This window comes from Cibotium barometz, chromosome 59 (genome assembly GCF_041138505.1).
Source record: "Cibotium barometz isolate CiBa-2024 chromosome 59, ASM4113850v1, whole genome shotgun sequence".
NCBI lineage: Eukaryota > Viridiplantae > Streptophyta > Polypodiopsida > Cyatheales > Cibotiaceae > Cibotium > Cibotium barometz.
In genome coordinates this window covers 23,718,005-23,738,159 of record NC_141104.1, presented here as the reverse complement: position 1 = coordinate 23,738,159, position 20,155 = coordinate 23,718,005, and the positions used below count along the sequence as shown (strand labels likewise).

At 40.9% G+C, this 20,155-nt stretch overlaps 1 protein-coding gene across 1 annotated transcript in view; it reads right to left on the bottom strand.

Moving 5' to 3' along the window:
- Positions 1–8,695: 8,695 nt before the first annotated feature.
- The window catches only part of LOC147605627 (uncharacterized), a 56,286-nt gene continuing 44,826 nt past the window's right edge, over positions 8,696–20,155 (bottom strand). Inside the window, exons 7-8 of the mRNA XM_086793561.1 lie at positions 9,514–9,622; positions 8,696–9,429 (exon numbers count right to left, since the gene is read on the bottom strand). Of these exons, the coding sequence (XP_086649687.1) occupies positions 9,394–9,429; positions 9,514–9,622 (145 nt within the window). The 3' untranslated portion in view covers positions 8,696–9,393. The remainder of the gene's footprint in view (positions 9,430–9,513; positions 9,623–20,155) is intronic.

The window sequence follows — 20,155 nt, the reverse complement described above, 5'->3', positions numbered from 1 at the left end:
AATGCTCAACTAGCTTACCTTTTTATATCTCTAAAAGAGTATGCATAGTGAGATGTCCATAACTCTTATGCCAAAATTTGTTGCTACTTGAATTGGCATGGGCTGCGAACGAAAGATTATACCTCGTATAAGTTGTTCCTTTGAATAGTTCCTTCGAATATTGTTTACAATGTCCTTAGCATGTCCATCAAGAATGACTGCACCATTTTTGTCAAAGTGACCTCATAAGTCATAATCTACGATGGCCAAAAAGAGGTTCCTCTTCATATCTGGATCCCAAAGAACATTTGAAAGAATTTTTGTACAACTTTCTATAGATATAAGTGAAATAGTAACTAAACTTTTGATTGGACACCTTGCATTGTTATTCCCACTACCACCATGATGTAATCTCCCACAAGCCTTAGTAGGGAGGACTACCAATCCTTGTTTCTAGTCGTGTGCCTACTAGAAGCCTCATTACTGATGAGATGCAAGAATCATCATGTGCTACAACATATCTCATTGCACACTTCTTCATTGACAATGAACAACTCTATCTTGGTAGCATGACTAGATTTTTCATTGGTTTTGAGAGTGCCATTCTTGGCATCTACCTGCTTTTCCCTGTATTAATTTGCTATGTGCTCTTTCTTGTTTTACAACAAAAGCATTTAACCTTTTTTCATGATTTAGTATCCTTACTCTTCTTCTTTATATTAGAGTGAAGCCACCACCATTGGGACTCTACATCCACATCTCCTCATCCTGAGGTAATGAGCTAAACTCCTCAAATGTGAGGAGTAGGCTTGACAACATTAAAAAATGTAACAAAACTATCATATTTAGGTAGTAATAACCTTAGATAGTGTGATTATGAGAGAGATCTAGAGAGAGCAGACTCATATTTAGGGACCCTTAGACAACAACGATGAACGAGATTCAGAGAGAGCACATGTCATACCGAGGATTGCATCCATCTAAGTCCGACATATCTTTGATTTTGGTAAGAAACACCTCCACCGCTTCACCTTCATTCTCTTCTTGATGATGATTTTTGAGATTTTAAAAATTTCAAGGATTTGTGATCTCGTACTAGCTTTGCAACAAAGCCCATGCTTCTCCACATAGCATCTACATCCCTTCATCTACCACTAGCCTTAGTAGGAGGAATACCAATCCTTGTGACTAGTTATGTACCTAGAAGCCCCATTATTGGATGATCTAAGAATCACCATGTGCTGCAACATTAGCTATCTCATTGCACACTTCTTCATTATTAACAATAAACAACTCTATTTCAGTAGCGTGACTGGATTTGTGCCATTCTTAGCATCTGTCTGCTTTTCCCTCTATTATTTGACTATGTTCATTGCACACTTCTTCATTATTAACAATAAACAACTCTATTTCAGTAGCGTGACTGGATTTGTGCCATTCTTAGCATCTGCCTGCTTTTCCCTGTATTATTTGACTATGTTCTCTTTCTTGTTTTACAGTAAAAGCATTTAACCTTTTTCAATGACTTAGATCCTTCTTTATGTTAGTGAAGCCATCAACATTGTTGCGACTCTGTATCCACATCTCCTTAACCTGAGGTAATGAGCTAAACTCCTCAAATGTGAGAGGAGTAGGCTTGACAGCAGCATTCAAAGATGTAACAAAACTATCATATTTAGGCAGTAATACCCTTAGATAGTGATGATGAGAGTGAGATTCGAAGAGAGCACACTCATATTTAGGCAATATTAGGGACCCTTAGACAACGATGATGAGCGAGATTCACAGAGAGCACATGTCATGTCGAGGATTGCATCCATCTAAGTTAGACATATCTTTGATTTTGGTGAGAAACCTCCATCGCATCACCTTCATTCTCTTATTGATGTTGATTTTTGAGATTTTTATATTTTCAAGGATTCGTGGTCTCGTACTAGCTTTGCAACAAATCCCATGCTTCTGCATATGTGGAGACATGCTGAACCATCGTCAACACACTATTTTCTATGCTAGTGACAATGGCACACACCTCTAGGGCATCTACATCCCTTCATCTCCAAGCTTGGACAAGGTAGCATAGGGTTGCCATCTACCTTGTTATAGTAAGGGGTCTACATCAACACCAATGATTCCCATAATTCATACGAGGAAAGAATATCCTTAAGCTTGAACTTCCTTGCAATGAGGAGAATCGGTGTCATTAATAAGCTTTCTATCAACACCAAGTGATGGTGGGTGAGGACTTACAGAAGATGCCATTTCTCCTAAGAGTGCTAGTAGATAATAATTAGCAAAGAAGTTTCATACCAAGTTGGAGCTCTATTCATATAATGTGCAATATCAAAAAGAGAACACTCACAAGAAGAAGGATCTTTTGCAACACAAAACTTTAAAACTCAAATTATGTAATAATAGAGATAGAGAAGAATATTGTATTACTGAAGTAATACAAAAGATAGCAAAGCCCAACAATCGTGTGCTCGTGCGAAGGGAGTTTTGATGGCATCTTTCAACCATTTGGTCTCCTAGGCCACCTTGTGTGAACGTAGTGATTGTGGGTGCCAGTGTTGCTCAACCATGGCATGGCTACTCTTTGTATTGGGGGGCCATATAAACATGAACTACCTGGTGCCTCAACAATACAATATGGGGATGGAGTATTGATAACCAACAAATGGATGGGTTAAGCGCATGTTAATGTTAAAGGACATATAGTAGACATCTTCTCCATTTTTATGCTTCTTATACTATGTTCAGGAGAGTTCATATGTAAGACATCATTAGCTCAACATGTCCGGATGTGATCATAATAGGAGACATCAATAATGTTGAGAATGTTATGATGATAATGCGAGATAGTAAATGTTGAGAATGTTATGACGATAATGCGAGATAGTAATAGCTCAAATTGTTAGGATGTGATCATAATAATGGGAGACTTTGATAATATTGAGAATGCTATGAAAGGCTATGGGGGAAAGGGGAAAAAATTAGTGGTATGGAGAATGTTATGAAAATAGGCTATGGGAGAAAGGGGAAAAAATTAGTGGTACGGAACTTCAATCATGGAACATGCTAATGGAAAGGGTGGATGGATCATGTGACCCATGCTAAGAAAAGGTCTTGTATTGGCATATCTCTCTCTAACTAGACCCACTACAAGGCAAGCAAGACTTGTCAAACCTCTTCATACTGTGATGAGAGCTATCCACCAAGGTGTAACCACTACCCTATTTTGCTGACATTAGAAGATATGAATCTACCCAAGGTACCCTTCCTCTCTCACCACTACCTCATTACTTGCTTCCTCCTGACCACTAGTGATCCACCCTATTTTACTTCCATCAGAAAATATAAGCCTACCCAAGAATGCCTATTTCAAATGTAGTGTTTCCTTGTTCATATACTCTTGGTTCATAGAAGAATTTGGTAAATTTGGGCAAATCCAAAATTTGAGCTGCTTTTTCCCTAAATATTTTTGGAATGCAACTATGTCAGATACGAGGGCGAGAGAGGTAGCTCAAGCACACGAGTAAGGAGAATCATTCTTAAAGCGTGTGAAAGAGAGGTAGCTCAAGCACGAGAGGAAGGAGAATCATGGCATTTGCAAACGCCTGTAGAGCAGGGATGTGATACACCTACAGAAGGGAGGCTCTTAAAGCATGTGGAAGAGAGGTAGCTCACAGGAGAATCATTGATATACAGAAGGAGATTCAAAATTTGCAAACTGCCGTAAAAAGGAGGATCGTGATAGAGCTGCACAACAAGCTTAAACCTTAAAAGGCAAAATCAAGCCAATGTTGTGAAGAAGAAATAGGTTCAACTAAGATTCTTAAGAAGACTATTGCAATGATACCATTTCTTGATTCCTACTAGATTTGGTAGTAGTCATGGCCCATCCATACCCTTTTAAGGAGTACCTCATCCATACCCTTTTAAGGAGTACCTCATCTTATGAAAAACTTCCTTTCTGGTATGCTTAAAACAAAACTTCCTTTCCTTCCATGTAAGATAGAGTGGTAGGATGAACTTTCCACGTTTGGAGGTTTACTTGGTCACACTTTCTATGATAAATCCAAGTCATGAACATGTATGGGCATTCTAAGATGATGTCATAGGAACTTGGTTGTTGAGTCAAGTTTATCATCACAAAGGGGTGATGAAAACTCATGCAAAATGTTTTCATCTTCAAGTTGCACAAGGGGGTCATTGGTCTTCCATTGGTAATATTTACTAATTTGACCAATAGGTTAGTGTCTTCAAACATGGTTGTTTTGAAGTCTCCTAGCACTTCTTTATGACAACACTAACCTCAGCACCACCTTCCAAGATTGTAATGACTTTTTGCCCTTTTTATAAATAACAAGGAGTGGTGTGTTCATGTCATCACTCTCAAAGTACTGACCAAGTTCATGTTAAAAAAGCATTTTCTCAATGCTCCATCCATCCTCATGTTGTCATTGCGGGTGATAGGGATGTGCTCTATTTTGTAAGGCACCCTATATGAGGAGTAGCCATTGTGATGAGAACCGGGGAACCAGGTAGTTCCCAGTTTAGACACACTACATGGTGGGGCCAAATGTGGCTAGATGGTTAGGAGATAGCTTATGAAGACTTGGTACTCCTTCCAAGTAAGATGCATGGTTGTGCGGGCTAGTAGGTGATCGCGTTTGTGTGTGTTCGTGGACAACAAACTGAGGACACATTGTTCTCGGATTGTTGTGGGGTCCCTTTGAGATATCAGACGGTCTTAGATAATACTCTTTAGTTCTTTTTGCAATTGAGTGCTTTGCATTGTGAAGATTCTGCTTTTGCTATTGTCTTTTCTTATAGTTTATTAAAAGGGACTTTGGCTATTCTCTTCCATTCTTCCTGCTATTCGGGTTAGTTATTCACACGAGCGACTATTGAATTCTTTTGAGGACTCAACAAGGGTTGGTTCCTCTATAGTCTTTCCATAAGCTAGGGATACCTAGTAGGGATCCAATTATTGAGAAGAAAGTCTAAGGTTGTTAGTATGACGACAGACACTCATTCTCACTTCGTGTGTGACTAGGTTCTATGATTGTGTATAATTTATGCATTGGTTCCTCTAGTCAATGGTACTTTGAGATCATGGTACTTTGAGATCATGGTGCATTTTTTTGAGCATCCTTGCACTTGACGTTAGGGAGGGTTGGGGAGGGGGGGTTGTCTCCTCCCCAAATGAGAGTTATAATGAAGGTGCAACCGCACAATGTAGAGGACACCTTTTTGAAAGTTTCTCGTTCTATCTTTGTCTTATCAAGTTTGGCACTTTTTTTTTCAATAAAAAGAAAAGAAGAAATCCAAAATTATGGGTATTGATGCACTTTGTGCATGGTCACATCTAAAAAAACACATAGAATACAAGTAAAAATGTTGAGAAATTACATAAGTTCTATTGCAATATATCAAATTGGTCATGCTTGACACTACAAATTACAATGAGAGAAGCCAAGGTGCAATTCTCTATGTGTGCACATGATTTAATTGTTGAGAATCTATAACCATGAATCATATCAAAATTTGCTAGTAATTAAGTTTCACATTATTACATAAAGTTATCACTCATTTTTATTAGTATCTTCATATAAATGTACATAAAGTAAAGAGCATGCACATGGTAGATTTAAGAATATGGTCCATACTCACCCTTCATAACATTGCATCTACTAAATTAATGTGGAGAAGTTTAGTTACATATTGAAGAAAACTCTCTTCTATTTTAAGGATTTTGGTACTCTATGAAGAAGTTTCACAAGGAATCCTTAAATTATATGATATTATTAACACAAACTTGGATGTCAAACCATGAAAATCTTCCTTTAGAAGCATGACAAGGGTACTCATTTATCCATTTTCACCTACAAGATTATGCTCTTTGGCTTTCTAATACAAAAATACATTATCTTCCCTAGCATGACCAAAAGGAAGTAGCACATTGTTACCTAATAGATTATGCATTAGAGGATACTTTTCTTTCATAACACATCAATGCAGCCTAAGAGACTAATTAGGATGCCTCTAGCTCGCAAGCCTCTTTTTGTTCATAGGACATTGATGAAATCTAAGCAACTAACTAGAGGCCATAACTAGAGTCCCGCTAGATGCAAGTGAGGAATGGTTGAAAACCTTCAATTTAAAAAAATCCCGTGGAACTTTGTTGATAGACCATGCAAGTGTGTGTACCTCTGTTAGAGTGTGGGATGGAGGGATTTCTTCAAAACCATATAGTAGATCTTAGATGCACATGCACATTCATACACACTAGTGTAGAGAGAGAGGGGGGGGGACTATGGTGATGTTAGAGAGAGGAGGAAGGTTGGAGAGGGAGGAAGGCAAAATATACATACAACAAGAGAGAGAGAGAGAGAGAGAGAGAGAGGTTTGCAAGATGTCAAAATGGCCTATGAGGCCAAGAAGATATGATTTGCAATAAGAGATATGTAGAGTCTCTCCAAGAACTGTAATAGCAAAGAAATAGAAGGTATTGCGAGAGAGAGAGAGAGAGAGAGAGAGAGAGAGAGAGAGGTGCTTGAGATGAGAGACAGAGGGAGGGAATCTGTCATGTCACGAAAGAGAAATAGAGAGACGTTCCTGCCTAAAACCTAGCTCCTTGTGATTTAAAAAAAACGCTCAAGTATCCAAAATAAAGAAACCCTAGCATTGTATAGAGAAGGTTAACCACCCAACCATGCATATATTGGTGATCCTTGAGCTCCTATCTTGAGCCATGTCTAGCCCCATCATACTCAACCACTCCTTGTGTCCATTTGGTTTCTGATGCTACAAATCAATAAGTCCATTAGCATTATGACTGTCGCTCAACTTCACTATCATGAATAAGCGCTCACACTTAATATGCTAAACAGTGATGTGAAATTCAATGCTGGCATGTATTTGCTTTCCAATGCCTGCTTATCAAGTTCATAGCACTCTCAATCCTATTTAAGAATCATTGTCCTGAATAGCAAGCTCAAGATAAACTTATACTCCATTTTTCAAGTTGAATCCACAAGAAACTCTAAAAATGTATATAGTTTCTTTCTTCATTCTAAGACCTTCTCTAGTCTATGATCAATTAGATCATGCTTTTGCAAAAACAGCAAACCAAACTACGTATCATCGTCCTGAAGATACAACTTCGAGTGACTAAAATGAAATATACTAGGTGTGGACACCATAGTCTATGCCACATCTTTCACTTGTTTCAAAATCGTCTAAGGTCTACAATACCTAAGTGACAACTTATCATAATTTTGATAACAAAGCATCTTTGATATTGGAGAGAGAAGTAGAAATATTTATATCCTTCTATACAAGAATGATCAATACTTTTAGCTTACTCTAAGAACATGATCACTGGCACTATCCAATTTTGATTGCATATGGAACAGAATTTTGAACATACTCAGCATTTTCCGATCCTATTGAACTTGAAGAAAATAGATTGTATCTATAATTCAATTTCAAATGGAAAAAAGTTTGTAAAGATATACCAAACCTCAAACTATGTGGCATCTTTCTTTTGCCTCTTGCAAAGTTCTTTGTTGAGGCTACACTAACTTGAATCTGCTTACTTCAATCTCTAGTGTATCTCAACAACACATATGATGGCCTCATAAATTGAGACATAGGTGGTTAACTAGCCATTCTCATCCTTGAATACAAGAGCCATTTCCATCTCTCTGTACAAGGTTTGATGCTTGTCTGGTCTCAAATTTTATTGAAGTGCCAAAGAAAATTTAGAGACTTACAAAAATACTGGACTGGCACTTAGGATTTTCATAAGAACCTCTGGTGTGATCTGCATGTCTCTGGATGATAAGTTTCTTCTGGGATATAAAAAACCACGTGAAAAGAGCTCAGCTTTGCTTGTTTGAGGTATGAAACTCTCGACAAAGATGGTGCTGGACTCCTCCAGAGCGTCTGGTATGACTTCACCTTCTGCCACCATCAATGAGTTACATCCTAGAGATGGCACACGTCTACCATAAACACATCCCTCTCAACTATTTGGTCACTCACCTGTTGTCACAAAGGTATTGGAGATGCCGTGCATGTCTACCACATAAACACATCCATCTCAACTCTTTGGTCACTCATCTATTGTCACAAAGGTACTGGAGATGCCAAATACTGTGCCACCACAAACACATCCATCTCAATCTTTTGTCACTCATCTGTTGTCACAAAGGTACTGAGATGCCATGCATGCCTACCACAAGCACATCCATCCCGACTCCTTGGTCATGCATCTGTTGGTACAAAGGTACTGGAGATGCCACGTATGTCTACAATAATCACATCCATCTGAACTCTTTGGTCACTCGTGTAGTCACAACGGTATTGGAGAGATGACAATGAATGGGATCCGAAACGATTGAACTGATCGGAAGAAATAAAGAGAAATGACTACGGGTGAAACTTTTGAGTCTAAATTTATGATCCAATCAGGTTGTTCTATGCATTAGAATTTCATCAGCACAAATCGGAATAAAAAGATCGTAAAGCAGAAGACGCCTAATTTTAAATCTCCAAGAGAAAGGTAAAGACTAGCAATAGCAAGCTATGGCAAAGCAAAAGACATCAGGAGGGTCAGAAGGACGATCTATGAGAAGGTGGGTGTAGATTATCTAGCAACAGGTTTCATCAAAAGCTTGACATTGACACTCCCTTGGGACACACATGTATGCATATGATAAAAACTCGATTCTGTATTCCCTTCAATTAGCACATGATGATGATTAAATTTCAACAGTTCCATGTATCACCCGTGTGTGCCTAACACATTACCTGATGTGACTTACTGTAAGAATACCAAAGTTGAGCCGCATTGAAGAAGCAGCTTATCATCTCAACTGTTCTAATTATGGGAGGCATGCTTCCTCCACTTGTTGGCTTCCACTTCCACTTGGATATCACTCCCAAGCTATAGATCAGTGTGATAATGATCCATTATCTTCTCAAGCTACTATTTAAGCGTGTCATTTGTGGATATTTTTAATCTTGATATGCAATACATATATAATGTATTGCATTCCCTTATGGTGAGCTTCATGAAGAAACAGCTCATCGTCTCAATTGTTCTAATAACACAAGGCATGCTTTTCTCTGCTTCCATGCTTGCAACCAAGCTATAGCGTGTAAGCAAAACTAGATTATATATGTGCATATAAATGTTGATAATTTCAAATTATCTATCAAGTTGGAAGTTATAGATCACATAGATGTAAGGAAAGAAAGTCCATTCAGAACTTGCAACAACAAAGTGTCACGAAGAAAAAAATGTGCAGTTTGCATTTACAAATAAACAAATGTGGGCCCACAATTTTATTTACAATATGAAAAGCTTTTGAGCTGACAAAAAAATACCAAACGCTGAGGATACTCTCACGCCATGACTTCAGCGATGCATATTGGACAAATCTGCAAGTGAAACCGTAAATGCATTATAAGGGCACACGTTATATTTGAGTGAACCTCAAAGCAATACCATGGGTACAAATCTACCTTTTTAATCTGAAGCCAGTTCTTAATACAATCAGCGTGATACGAATGTTTGCATGGTAAGGTTGAGAGAGAGACGCCATCCTCGTAGTCCAAACGGCAGATGACACACCTGCCCCATCAACAAACATAATGTATCATTGATCTTGTCCCTACTCATTTGCATTATACGGACTTAGAATTTGAATTGTTAGCCATGGCAGGTGAAATGACTTCAGCATCTCTGGTCTCTGAAATGCGTCACTCACGACCAATTTGAATTGTTAGCCATGGCAGGTGAAATGACTTCAGCATCTCTGGTCTCTGAAATGCGTCACTCACGACCAATGGCTTAAACTCTCACTAAAGTGAAATCTCACCAATGTCTCATAATCTGAACAAGTAGTGCTCCTCTATCTCTATCTCCCCCACTGTGCATAATCTGAAGCCAACAAAGCTAAAGAAGCCTTAGGAGCCAAGGAACAAGGAGTTACAACAACATAGCTGTTGACTATTGGTGGGGACAACCATGTCCAATCTCTGTGAAATAGGATTCAAGTCTGGGAGGATGATGGAGTTAATCTCCTGGTGTGACAGATCAAAGAGGGGCCCTGTACATCACAACAAGCTGAACCAGAGTGTCAAAGAGCAAGCCAACGCTTAGTATTGGACTCTTGAAAGTGAGCATTGAAGCATTGTCTCTCCAAGCGGGCTAGGGCTGCATATCCTCTCGCCAAACAGGCTTGGGTGGCTGGGCAAATGGTGAAATCGGGCCAGTGAAGGTAAACCTGAGTTATAAATATGATCTGACAAGCTCAACCTCATCCCTCAGAATGTGAAGAACTGTCTCGCTGTGTGACCTGATTGGAAGTAGCATGATCTTGGTTTTACCAAAATTCACCATGAGATCCTTCTCGTCACAAAAGGCCTGCAAAGCATTCAAATAACATATTCAAAAGCTTTCCGTTACATTGATCTGATTAGAAGCAAGAAAGGCTATCACAAGGCAGTGACATAACTCCCGAGAAATGTCACAAGGCAATGATGGTTGCCCTCCATATTTTACACAGCATGGCTCATGGAGAGGCAGTGACAGCTCCCCAAGGCCTATTCGTAAACAAATGCAAGAGAGAGGCTTATACCAAGGCTAGTACAAGAGAATTCCAGAGTCAGAATTCATCCTAAACAAATGCAAGAGAGAGGCTTATACCAAGGCTAGTACAAGAGAATTCCAGAGTCAGAATTCAACATTCCTGTACAGAATGTGAGGATTTCTGTAAGACCCTGTCTAGCAAACACCTGCGATTAAGCAAAAATGAAAACATATAGGCACTGGCATCTAGCTCACCGCCCAACCATAGAGCCATTCAGGCTCCCTGGAGGTTAGCACCATCCGAGACATTGCTCCACGTGCAAAGACACACCCCTCTGGTGTACGCATGGGGACCTTGGATCTAGGTTTGAGAAGCTCTCTCTCAAACTGACTCCAAAAGTCACTTATATGAGCCTCCTATAAACCACAAGCTATAAAAAGCTCATTCCTCATAAATACTACTAACCTCCTCATAAGATGCGTCTCTTGGACACATGCCCTCACCATATCCTTCATAGTCTAGTTAGTGACTAGTCCTCTCCATCTTACCATCCAAGTTGTGATGCTAAGGATGAAATACTCAAATAAAATACTCACGCGTATTTCCAATTTGGAAAGCCCCCATTGCCAGAATTGTGTAATGAATTTGGGATCTCGGGCACTAACAATCTCCTCACGCAACCCATAGAGTTTATATGACTGCTCCACAAAGAGCTGAGCCAATTCATTGCTCTTTACCATTGACTTTGTAGGGATAAACCTTGCCATCTTTATCAATTGGTCCACAATTGTTAAAAGACATGGTGTGAGCTTAGTTATTGAATGAATCAAGCAATGCACAAGATCATCACATAATCAATCTCACACCGCTAAAGTAACACATGCCACCACTTAGATAATAATGAGATGTAACCAATGAGCAATAGAGTATAGTCAAGGTCACCACAAATGCATCACATAGACATATACCAATGGAAAATGCAAAGAGGAGAGTATTTCCACAAAGGACCACTTACTATATTGATCACTAAGCAAGTACACAAAGCATGGGCACTATACTCTCCACTTAGCTCTCTTCTAGCTCTTTGGTGTGAGTAGTAGACTCTTGATTATATAGGCTCAAAGGAGGCACTTAGTTGCTTTGCAAGGTTCTGCAAAATCTGTTTGAAGAAGACGATGTAGTACACGCTCTGTATGCGCTGGTTTTACTGCTTCTTGGGCTCAGCCGATTCGGCGCAGAGTGGGCTACAAGATCCCCACAAAGATGCTGCTGATGCTTGGCCTAATTCGTGGAATGGTGACCTCCAACCAGCTACTCTTCTCAGCTTCACTGAGACACTGAGACCCCCACCTGTTAGACTGATTGTAGGCGGCTGTTGTTGTGCGTTTGCTGCAGGCCCAAGGCTCTAAACTCGACGCCCTGAGGTGGGCTACAGAAGCCCCAAAGCAATGAAGGCAATGTACAATCACTCAAGTGTGATTGGAGCCTCCAATTTGTACCTTTTTTTCACACTGTTTCTTTCACTCAAAAAAAACAGCAAGGAGTACCTTCATTAATGTTGTACCCCCTTGAGTTTAGTGTTGATCAAGACCTTTAGATTGTTGATGATGACTTGAAGAAGGTCTCTAAGCTCAGCTTCAATGCTTCAATGTTGATGCAATCAACTCCCTTCACAATGCACTCACCACCAATACTTTGCTCTTCACACAAGGTTTCTCTCACATAGAGGTTCCCTTCTTCTAATGCTCATTCACACCCACAATGGTGTGGCCCACTAAGTGATGATCCCTCCCTTAATCTCCCAATGTGCCACTCACTAAGAGAATGAGAGAGAGATAAAATAATGATCTCAAGGTAAGACTCACAAAGAATGTTGTGCTCACATAGAGGCTTGCACACACGTGTGGACTGATTTTACACCTTCCAATGTGCCACCCAATGGAGTGATGAATCAATCCCAAATGCAACAAATGCAACAATGAGATTCTCACAAGGAATACCACTCAATGATAATAGAGAATGTTCCTATCAACTCGATGAGAATCACTTACTCTATTGCTCATTGGTTACATCTCATTATTATCTAAGTGGTGGCATGTGTTAGTGGTGTGAGATTGATTATGTACCAAAGTGTGCCTAGTGCCAACTCAACAAAGTTGAGAGGCTTGGAGCTACAGAGGAATGTTATATCTGCCGCAACAAGTGGCAAAGTATCTCGATGGATTTTGTAATGTGCTTACCTTGGACTAGTAGGGACCATGGTTCAATTTGGGTCATTGTTGTTAGAAAATATGTGATCTAGCATCCATTCTTAGTGAGATTTCCTTGGTGATACCTTAGAGTGTATTGTTCTAAGGTTAGAAGGCTCAATTACTAGAGTAACTAGGTGTAGGTCTAGGAGATATCTTCCTTTGATTGGGGCATCACCTTTTAGGTGAGTTTGGTGAGAAATTTATAGGAGGTGGAGAGATTCAAGGACCCTAGGTGCCTCCCTCTCTTGAGCCTATATAATCAGGGTCTACTACTCACACTAAAGAGCTAGAAGAGAGCTAATTGGAGAGTATAGTGCCCATGCTTTGTGTACTTGCTTAGTGATCAATATATTAAGTGGTCCTTTGTGGAAATACTATCCTCTTTGCATTTTCCATTGGTATATGTCTATGTGATGCATTTGTGGTGACCTTGAGTACATAGATCCACAATCACAAAGATGTATCCTACCAACACATGAAGGATTACACTCCCATGGAAAGGAGCTCTGATACCATGTTAAAAGACATGGTGTGAGCTTAGTTATTGAACGAATCAAGCAATGCACAAGATCATCACACATAATCCTCGACATAAGATTTCGTATGCGGCCAATAGGAATGCTAGCCGACTAAGGCCAAGGTTCTCTATGTGCTTGTGTGGCCTGCACTAGGTGTGCCATGGCATAAATACAATGTCTTTGCAACACTCATTTGAGCATTCAGACACTTGGATCTCGCAGACTGCTACCGGCCTTGACCATTTGCCACATTCTACCAAACTACGAATCATCTTGTCAATGCTCGTTGAGAGATAGATAGAGGTCAGTCGATATCTCTGTGAAGGAGATGGCATTGACCTCGAGAATCCTACCAAGCATTTGCAACCTGTTGGTTGCTCCCTTTCGGTAGCGGATCTCAAAACCAAACTCCTACATGAGTTGGACCCATCAAGCCTTCCGACCCCTCAGGTCAGGCTGGTCACAAACATACTTCAACGAATGGTGACCTCTCCACACCACAAACTTGGCACCATATAAATAGTGTCTCGAGATCTTAAGTGCATGAACAACTGCCAGAAGCTCCTTTTCTTGGGTATGGCACCCCATCTATGCATTAGAAAGCTTTTTCCTATGGGTCTCACATCATAAAACAAGGCTGCACCTACTACAAATCGTTGGCATCCGTTTGGACCTTTATCGGGATCCACGATCAGCAACATGGGTGTGTTGAGGTGACTAGCTCCTTCAGTGCTTGTAAGCACCGATCCAGCTTGTCATTCCAAACCACCGGAGGAGTTATCCTGCCTTTCTTGCTTCTCACCCCATTTAAAAGCTGTTTCACGGGGCAACAATCTTGGCATAAGCCTTGATGGACTTCTGAAAAAAGCCAATGAAACCTAGAAAATATTTCACCTACCTAAATCATCTGTGGCCATTCCAAGACCTTCTAAACCTAATCTTGTTGGTTGCCCAAGTGAGAGAGAGAAAGAGAGAGAGAGAGAGAGAGTGTACGAATAAGATGACCTGCACAAAGAGAGAAATGAAACCAAAAGAGAGAGAGAGAGAGAGAGAGAGAGAGAGAAATGAAATGAAATGTTATATTAATGTCTTCAAAAGGCCATAATGACCTATGAGACCAAAAGTTACATCATGGTGGATCTGATAGAGAGAGAGAGAGAGAGAGAGAGAGAGAGAGAGAGAGAGTACAAACAAGATCACCTCGACACAAAAGATAGCACACACAGAAGCCTTGAACATGCAAGATAGGGAGCACAGAAAACCTCACGTTTGTTACATTAGATACAAGCATTTTCACATGATAATACCAAGGAGGTAGATGTCACGACCCTATGTTTTTCTCTGGACAGTTGCAGGTGTGCACGGGGACATGGTGGACAGTGTGAATGGCATCAGATTGGAGTTAAAAAGGAAACCCATGTGTGGACAACCCCAAGTGTGAAGGGGGCAAGGAGATTTTAACTTAAAAGGTTTTAAAAACCATTAAAATCTTTATAATGCCCTTTATGAAAGAAAACGTGGCCCATATGCTATTATTGGAGCCACGTGTGTGCTTTTTGGAAAAAGAGGGGCTGGTGGGTAGAAAGGAGGCGCCTATCTTTTGATGAAGGTGTGCTTTCCGCTTAGGAGGGCTGCTCAGCTGGTTACAGAGGCGGACAGTGCTGAGTTTTGCTTTTCGCTGGGAAAAACAGCTACAGGCGGGTCTGAGCAGCTGAATAGCTTTGGCTTTTTGAAAAGGGCAGCAGGCGGGCTGTGCTACAAAAGTTGGAGGCACAGCTGAATTGCTCCACAGGCATGCGTTTGGGAGAGTAAAGGGCTGGCTGCTGTGCTGTGCTACGAAACAGAGACACGGGCCTTCTCTCTCTCTCTCTCTCTCTCTCTCTCTCCCCCTTTCTTGGAAGGAGGCACAGGGCTGTAGGCGGCTGCAAGAAGTGTACAGCCGTGTGGGTTTCTCTCTCTCCCCTACATACTCGTGGGGCATCAGCTTGGTGTTTGGTGGTTCCGAACACATGAACACAGACATCATGTTGATGGCGTTCAACTAATGGAACTTTCAGCTTCCCTTTGCTTTGGTTCGGGACTGTTTTGGAAAGGGTTTATGGACTGTTTTGTGGCAGTGCATGTGGCTACGAACATGAGCAATTCCAGGACTGTTTTGAGATTAGTTCGAGGACAGTTTATGGGCTGTTTTTGGTTGGCTGCAAATTCAGCTATGTGCTTGGGTTTCTGGCTGCAAGTACAGGTCAATTGAAAGTGTTTCTTGGCATGGGAGTGAAGCAAGCTCGCATGGCTGCGTGCTCATGGAGCAAATTGTTTTCTTCCTGCTAGAAAGGAACAGAGGGACCTACAGTTATGGGCATCTCTATGTTTCCAGATGTTTCATGAGGAAACAGGTAACTAGATGTATGCCGATGTTGGCACTGTTGTTGAATGGTGCCATGAATGGTTCTGTATGGAAACAGGACAGAAGTTTCAAAGGGAAACAGGCCTAAGGGTTTCATGTGGAAACAGGTCGTAGGTTTCTCAAGGAAACATGTTTTTGGGTTTCTCCAGGAGATAGGTCACATGCAGGCAAAAGGTACAGGAATGGACACATGTTTGGTACAGCCTTGCTACTGATTGGGCAGGGGACAGGGAATCCATGACAGAGATGGATAGTACCCTTGGAAGGTAGAGAGGGTTGGTGCAGGTGTGTCGACTATATGGTATGTTGTGCTGTGATACGAGTTCTCTTTTGAGAGACAGTTTGGGAGTCTGTGTTGTGATGCAGAAGCACTGGATGTGTCAGGGTGTGATGCTGTTCATAGGGTGAGAGGCTATGGATGGTTGTGGCAGTCCTGATCATGGAAGAAGACTTCTGTATGCAGGACTCAATGTGTGAGAGTCTTTTGAGGTGAACAATGGCTGGACTTGTTTGTGGATGCCGAGTGGATATGAAGCCATGATGCAGGGTATTTTGCAGGCTTCAGGAGTTCTACTATGACGGCTGAGTTCCCAGCCTTATTGTAATCAAAGCTCTTATAATCAATTAAAGAAATACCGCAAGGGGCGCCACTGCGTTTTGGGGCCAATCGGCGTCCGTGTAATGTTTGCAGGAGCACTCTAGCTCCCCCTGTTTGTTTTCCTTTTCTAGGTCCTCAATGGCGTTGAAGTGTTTAATGGGCGAGTGTTTGTTTCACTGCCCGTCAGATTTCTGAAGGCCGGTTTACAGTAGATGCATGTATAAGCCACATAGCTTATGAGTGTTTGTTTCACTGCCCGTCAGATTTCTAAAGGCCGGTTTACAGTAGATGCATGTATAAGCCACCTAGCTTATGCCAAGTGTCAACAATACTATAAGTGAGTGTGTACTAAGGCTATTAACCCTTTTTATTTTTACATGATACCAAAGAGGCAGGTGCATGTAACTTGGGCCAAGTGTCAACAATACTATAAGTGAGTGTGTACTAAGGATAATGCCAAGGAAGTAGGTGCATGTATAAGCCACCTAACTTCTACCAAGTATCAAACAATACTATATGTGTACTAAGGCTATTAACCCTTTTTATTGCTAACCCTATAAATGTGTGCCCCTAGCACTAATTTCTAACCCCCTAACACATGTACCACTACTAAATGTGCAGCTCTCTCATAAATCCCCCCTGTAATGGTATGTGGATGTACAAAGAGTATATCAATCCTCAAAAGGTAGTAAGCCCAAAGATTCGCAGAAAGCGTCAAACTTTTCTCGTGAACACATCTACTAGGTTGTCCCAAGATGGACAAAAGATAAGGCTGATGTCATCTGCATGTAGCCACTCTCTCACATAATGAGTGTGGACCTCAATGTGCTTTGTCCGTGCATAGAACACAAGATTCTTGGCAACAGCCATAGCACTTTGACTATCTGTGAGTATAGATGTAGCACCCTACTGACCAACATACGAGTCTGCCAACAACCTTTTAAGCCATACACACTCAACCGTGGCTATGAAGATTGCTTTGTACTCAATTTCACAAGATGTCGCCATAGTAGATTGCTTTTTGCTAAGCCATGAAATGGAAGAAGTTCCTAACAAAAAGCAATTCCCACCGATGGACTGTCTAGTGTCAAAGTCTCCAACCCAATCTGAATCACTAGAAGCACATCATTGAAAATCACCCCCTTGGCGTAGAACAATCCACTTGACTGTGTGCCTTGGAGATATCTGAATATGCGCTTCACAGCTTGCTGATGCTTTTTGTACCTCGATTGTGCATGAATTTACTCAACACAAAAACACCATGAGGTATGTCTAACCTTGTGCTCCATGAATAGATAAGGCATCCAACAACCTCACTATAAAGAGTGGCATCAAATGGCTCACCAACATTGTAAGGTCTCCACAAACCACGCCAAAGGATTATCTCACCTAGAACCGAAACCCTAACAAGGTTTCATAGACGATACATCGTCGTACGCATCGTATAACAGGAATGAATTGTGGCTAGTGAATCCAATTGACTGTGTGCCTTGGAGATATCTGAATGTGTGCTTCACAGCTTGCCAATACTTTTTGTACCTAGACTATGCATGAACTTACTCAATATAAAAACACCATGAGGTATGTCTAGCCTTGTGGTGCACAAAGAGATAAGGGATCCAACAACCTCGTTGTAAAGAGTGGCATCAAATGGCTCACCAACATTGTAAGGTCTCCACAGACCACGCCAACGGATTATCTAACCTAGACCAAAACCCTAACGAGGTTTCATAGACCCGACATCGTCGTACGCATTGCATGACCACAATGGATTGTGGCTGGCAATCACTACCTAATTGTAGATTCGGTACCTCGAACCACCCTCGAGCCTGAGGTTACCACGAACCTACTTGGTACCGATGGCCGCAACCTAGCGTCCCATACCACTAAGCCGAACCACCCACCTTGCCAACTCAGATCCTACACACTTCCTTGGTATTTCCTAGGCCACCGTGTGACTACTCAACATCTTCTATCTAGTAAGTGATCCCAAGGTCACTAATATAGTGATAACCCGGCTATTACATGTCCTTGCTTTATTTATAAGCTTTTAGCCATTATTAGCCCTAGGCTATTAATTATAAGCTCTTAGCCAATCTAGACCTCTTTTTGCGTATATCCCATGTCCTCGAATAGCCTAAAGACAGCATACGGTTAACAACAACTTTCACCCCATCAAATTGGGATGAACCAAAGGTCCACGCAATCCCATTAATAGAGATCTTGAAGGACAATGGTTATAATATATTCCACCTTTAACATGTCCATGGGTTACACCCCATTGACCAAGTGAAAAATCCACACGAATCCAAAGTCTTAGAATCAAAATAACCCCGTGGAATTGCATCTACCTTGGAGTATCAAACGGTCCAACTGTCAATTGGTCTAGACACTCAGTCTCACACCGAGAAGTTCCAAACTTCTCATCTCTCTCATGTACAATTTCGATGCATCAATTTTATTGGGCCATCACGAGTGAATGTGTGAGGAACTAAAGGTAACATGGACAACCAAGAAAGTTCCTTATCTTATTGTCCCTCACAAACCAACACTACTCATAATTACCATAGGTTAACTATGCCAAAGCATAGAGTATCCCAAGACAAAGAAACCCGTGAAGCGTCGGGAGATCCTACATCAAAATACACTTTGGCATCCCAATCTTGAAGCAACCGAGTTCCCCTCTGAACACCAAGGTCAAACCTTAGGTCAACTAGAGGGTCAATCCAATCCATGCAAAGTCAAGGATGAAAGATATCACCATGTTCAGACCCCAACTTGGAGAGAAAAAAAATGGCAAAAAAGGTGATGCGTAAAGTGAAAGGTTAGAGAAAAGCTTTTAGGGTGGATGAGAGGGTTGAGAGGAGGTACGCAGGTTTTCAGCAGTGGGAGAAGGTGTTTATCCAAGCATGCACAAACCCTACAAGTATCATCTAACAAAGAGGGCAAGGTTGAATTTATAGGAATGAGCATAGTTGTTTCCATACGGCATACGATGCCATATCATACGGAATATCGTATGGTACGATACCATACAAACTCATACGGATTTTTTCAAGAAAAAAAAAATTGAAATTTTTTTCCCAAAAAAACATTTTTTTCCCCGGGAAGAAGATCCTTCTATTAGTTAATGAAAAAACAGCCACAATGGTCTTGTTTTTGCTTGTCTATGGTTGTTTGAGCTTCCTCTGTACTATGATGCTTCCCTCCTTTTTAAAATACTCCATATCTCGAAATTGGAAATACCTAAGTTTACCATATTTTATCATACGATAAGAAAAAAATACTCCTTTTTAAAATACTCCATATCTAGAAATTGGAAATACCTAAGTTTACCATATTTTATCATACGATAAGAAAAAAATTTATATTGTACCGTATTTTCCCGTACGGTATCGTATCGTTCGAATCGTACGGAATCGTACCCGACAATTATGGGAGCGAGTGAGTTTATAAAAAGCCAACTTTAATTTTGTGCTTTCTAAAAAGTTAGGGCTTAAAATGAAAGCAACCGCCCCACCAACCCCCCCCCCCTACTTTTAGCACAAGAAAAAGCACCCTTGCTTTTATTTAAATTCCACCCCTTCTTTTTAGACACCAAAAATAACATATCCCTCTCTAAACTTGATCAACTCCAAGTTTGGCCTAAGCTTTTTCCATCATGCGCCGTCTCCCTAAAGCTCTGCCTTGTACGGACAGATTTTTTGTGCGCCAAAACTGCCCTAGCCAGCTGACCTATGCCCAGGCAGCGCCATCTATACCGTCTGCCTTGTACATACTGTGGCTAGACTTGCTGCCCT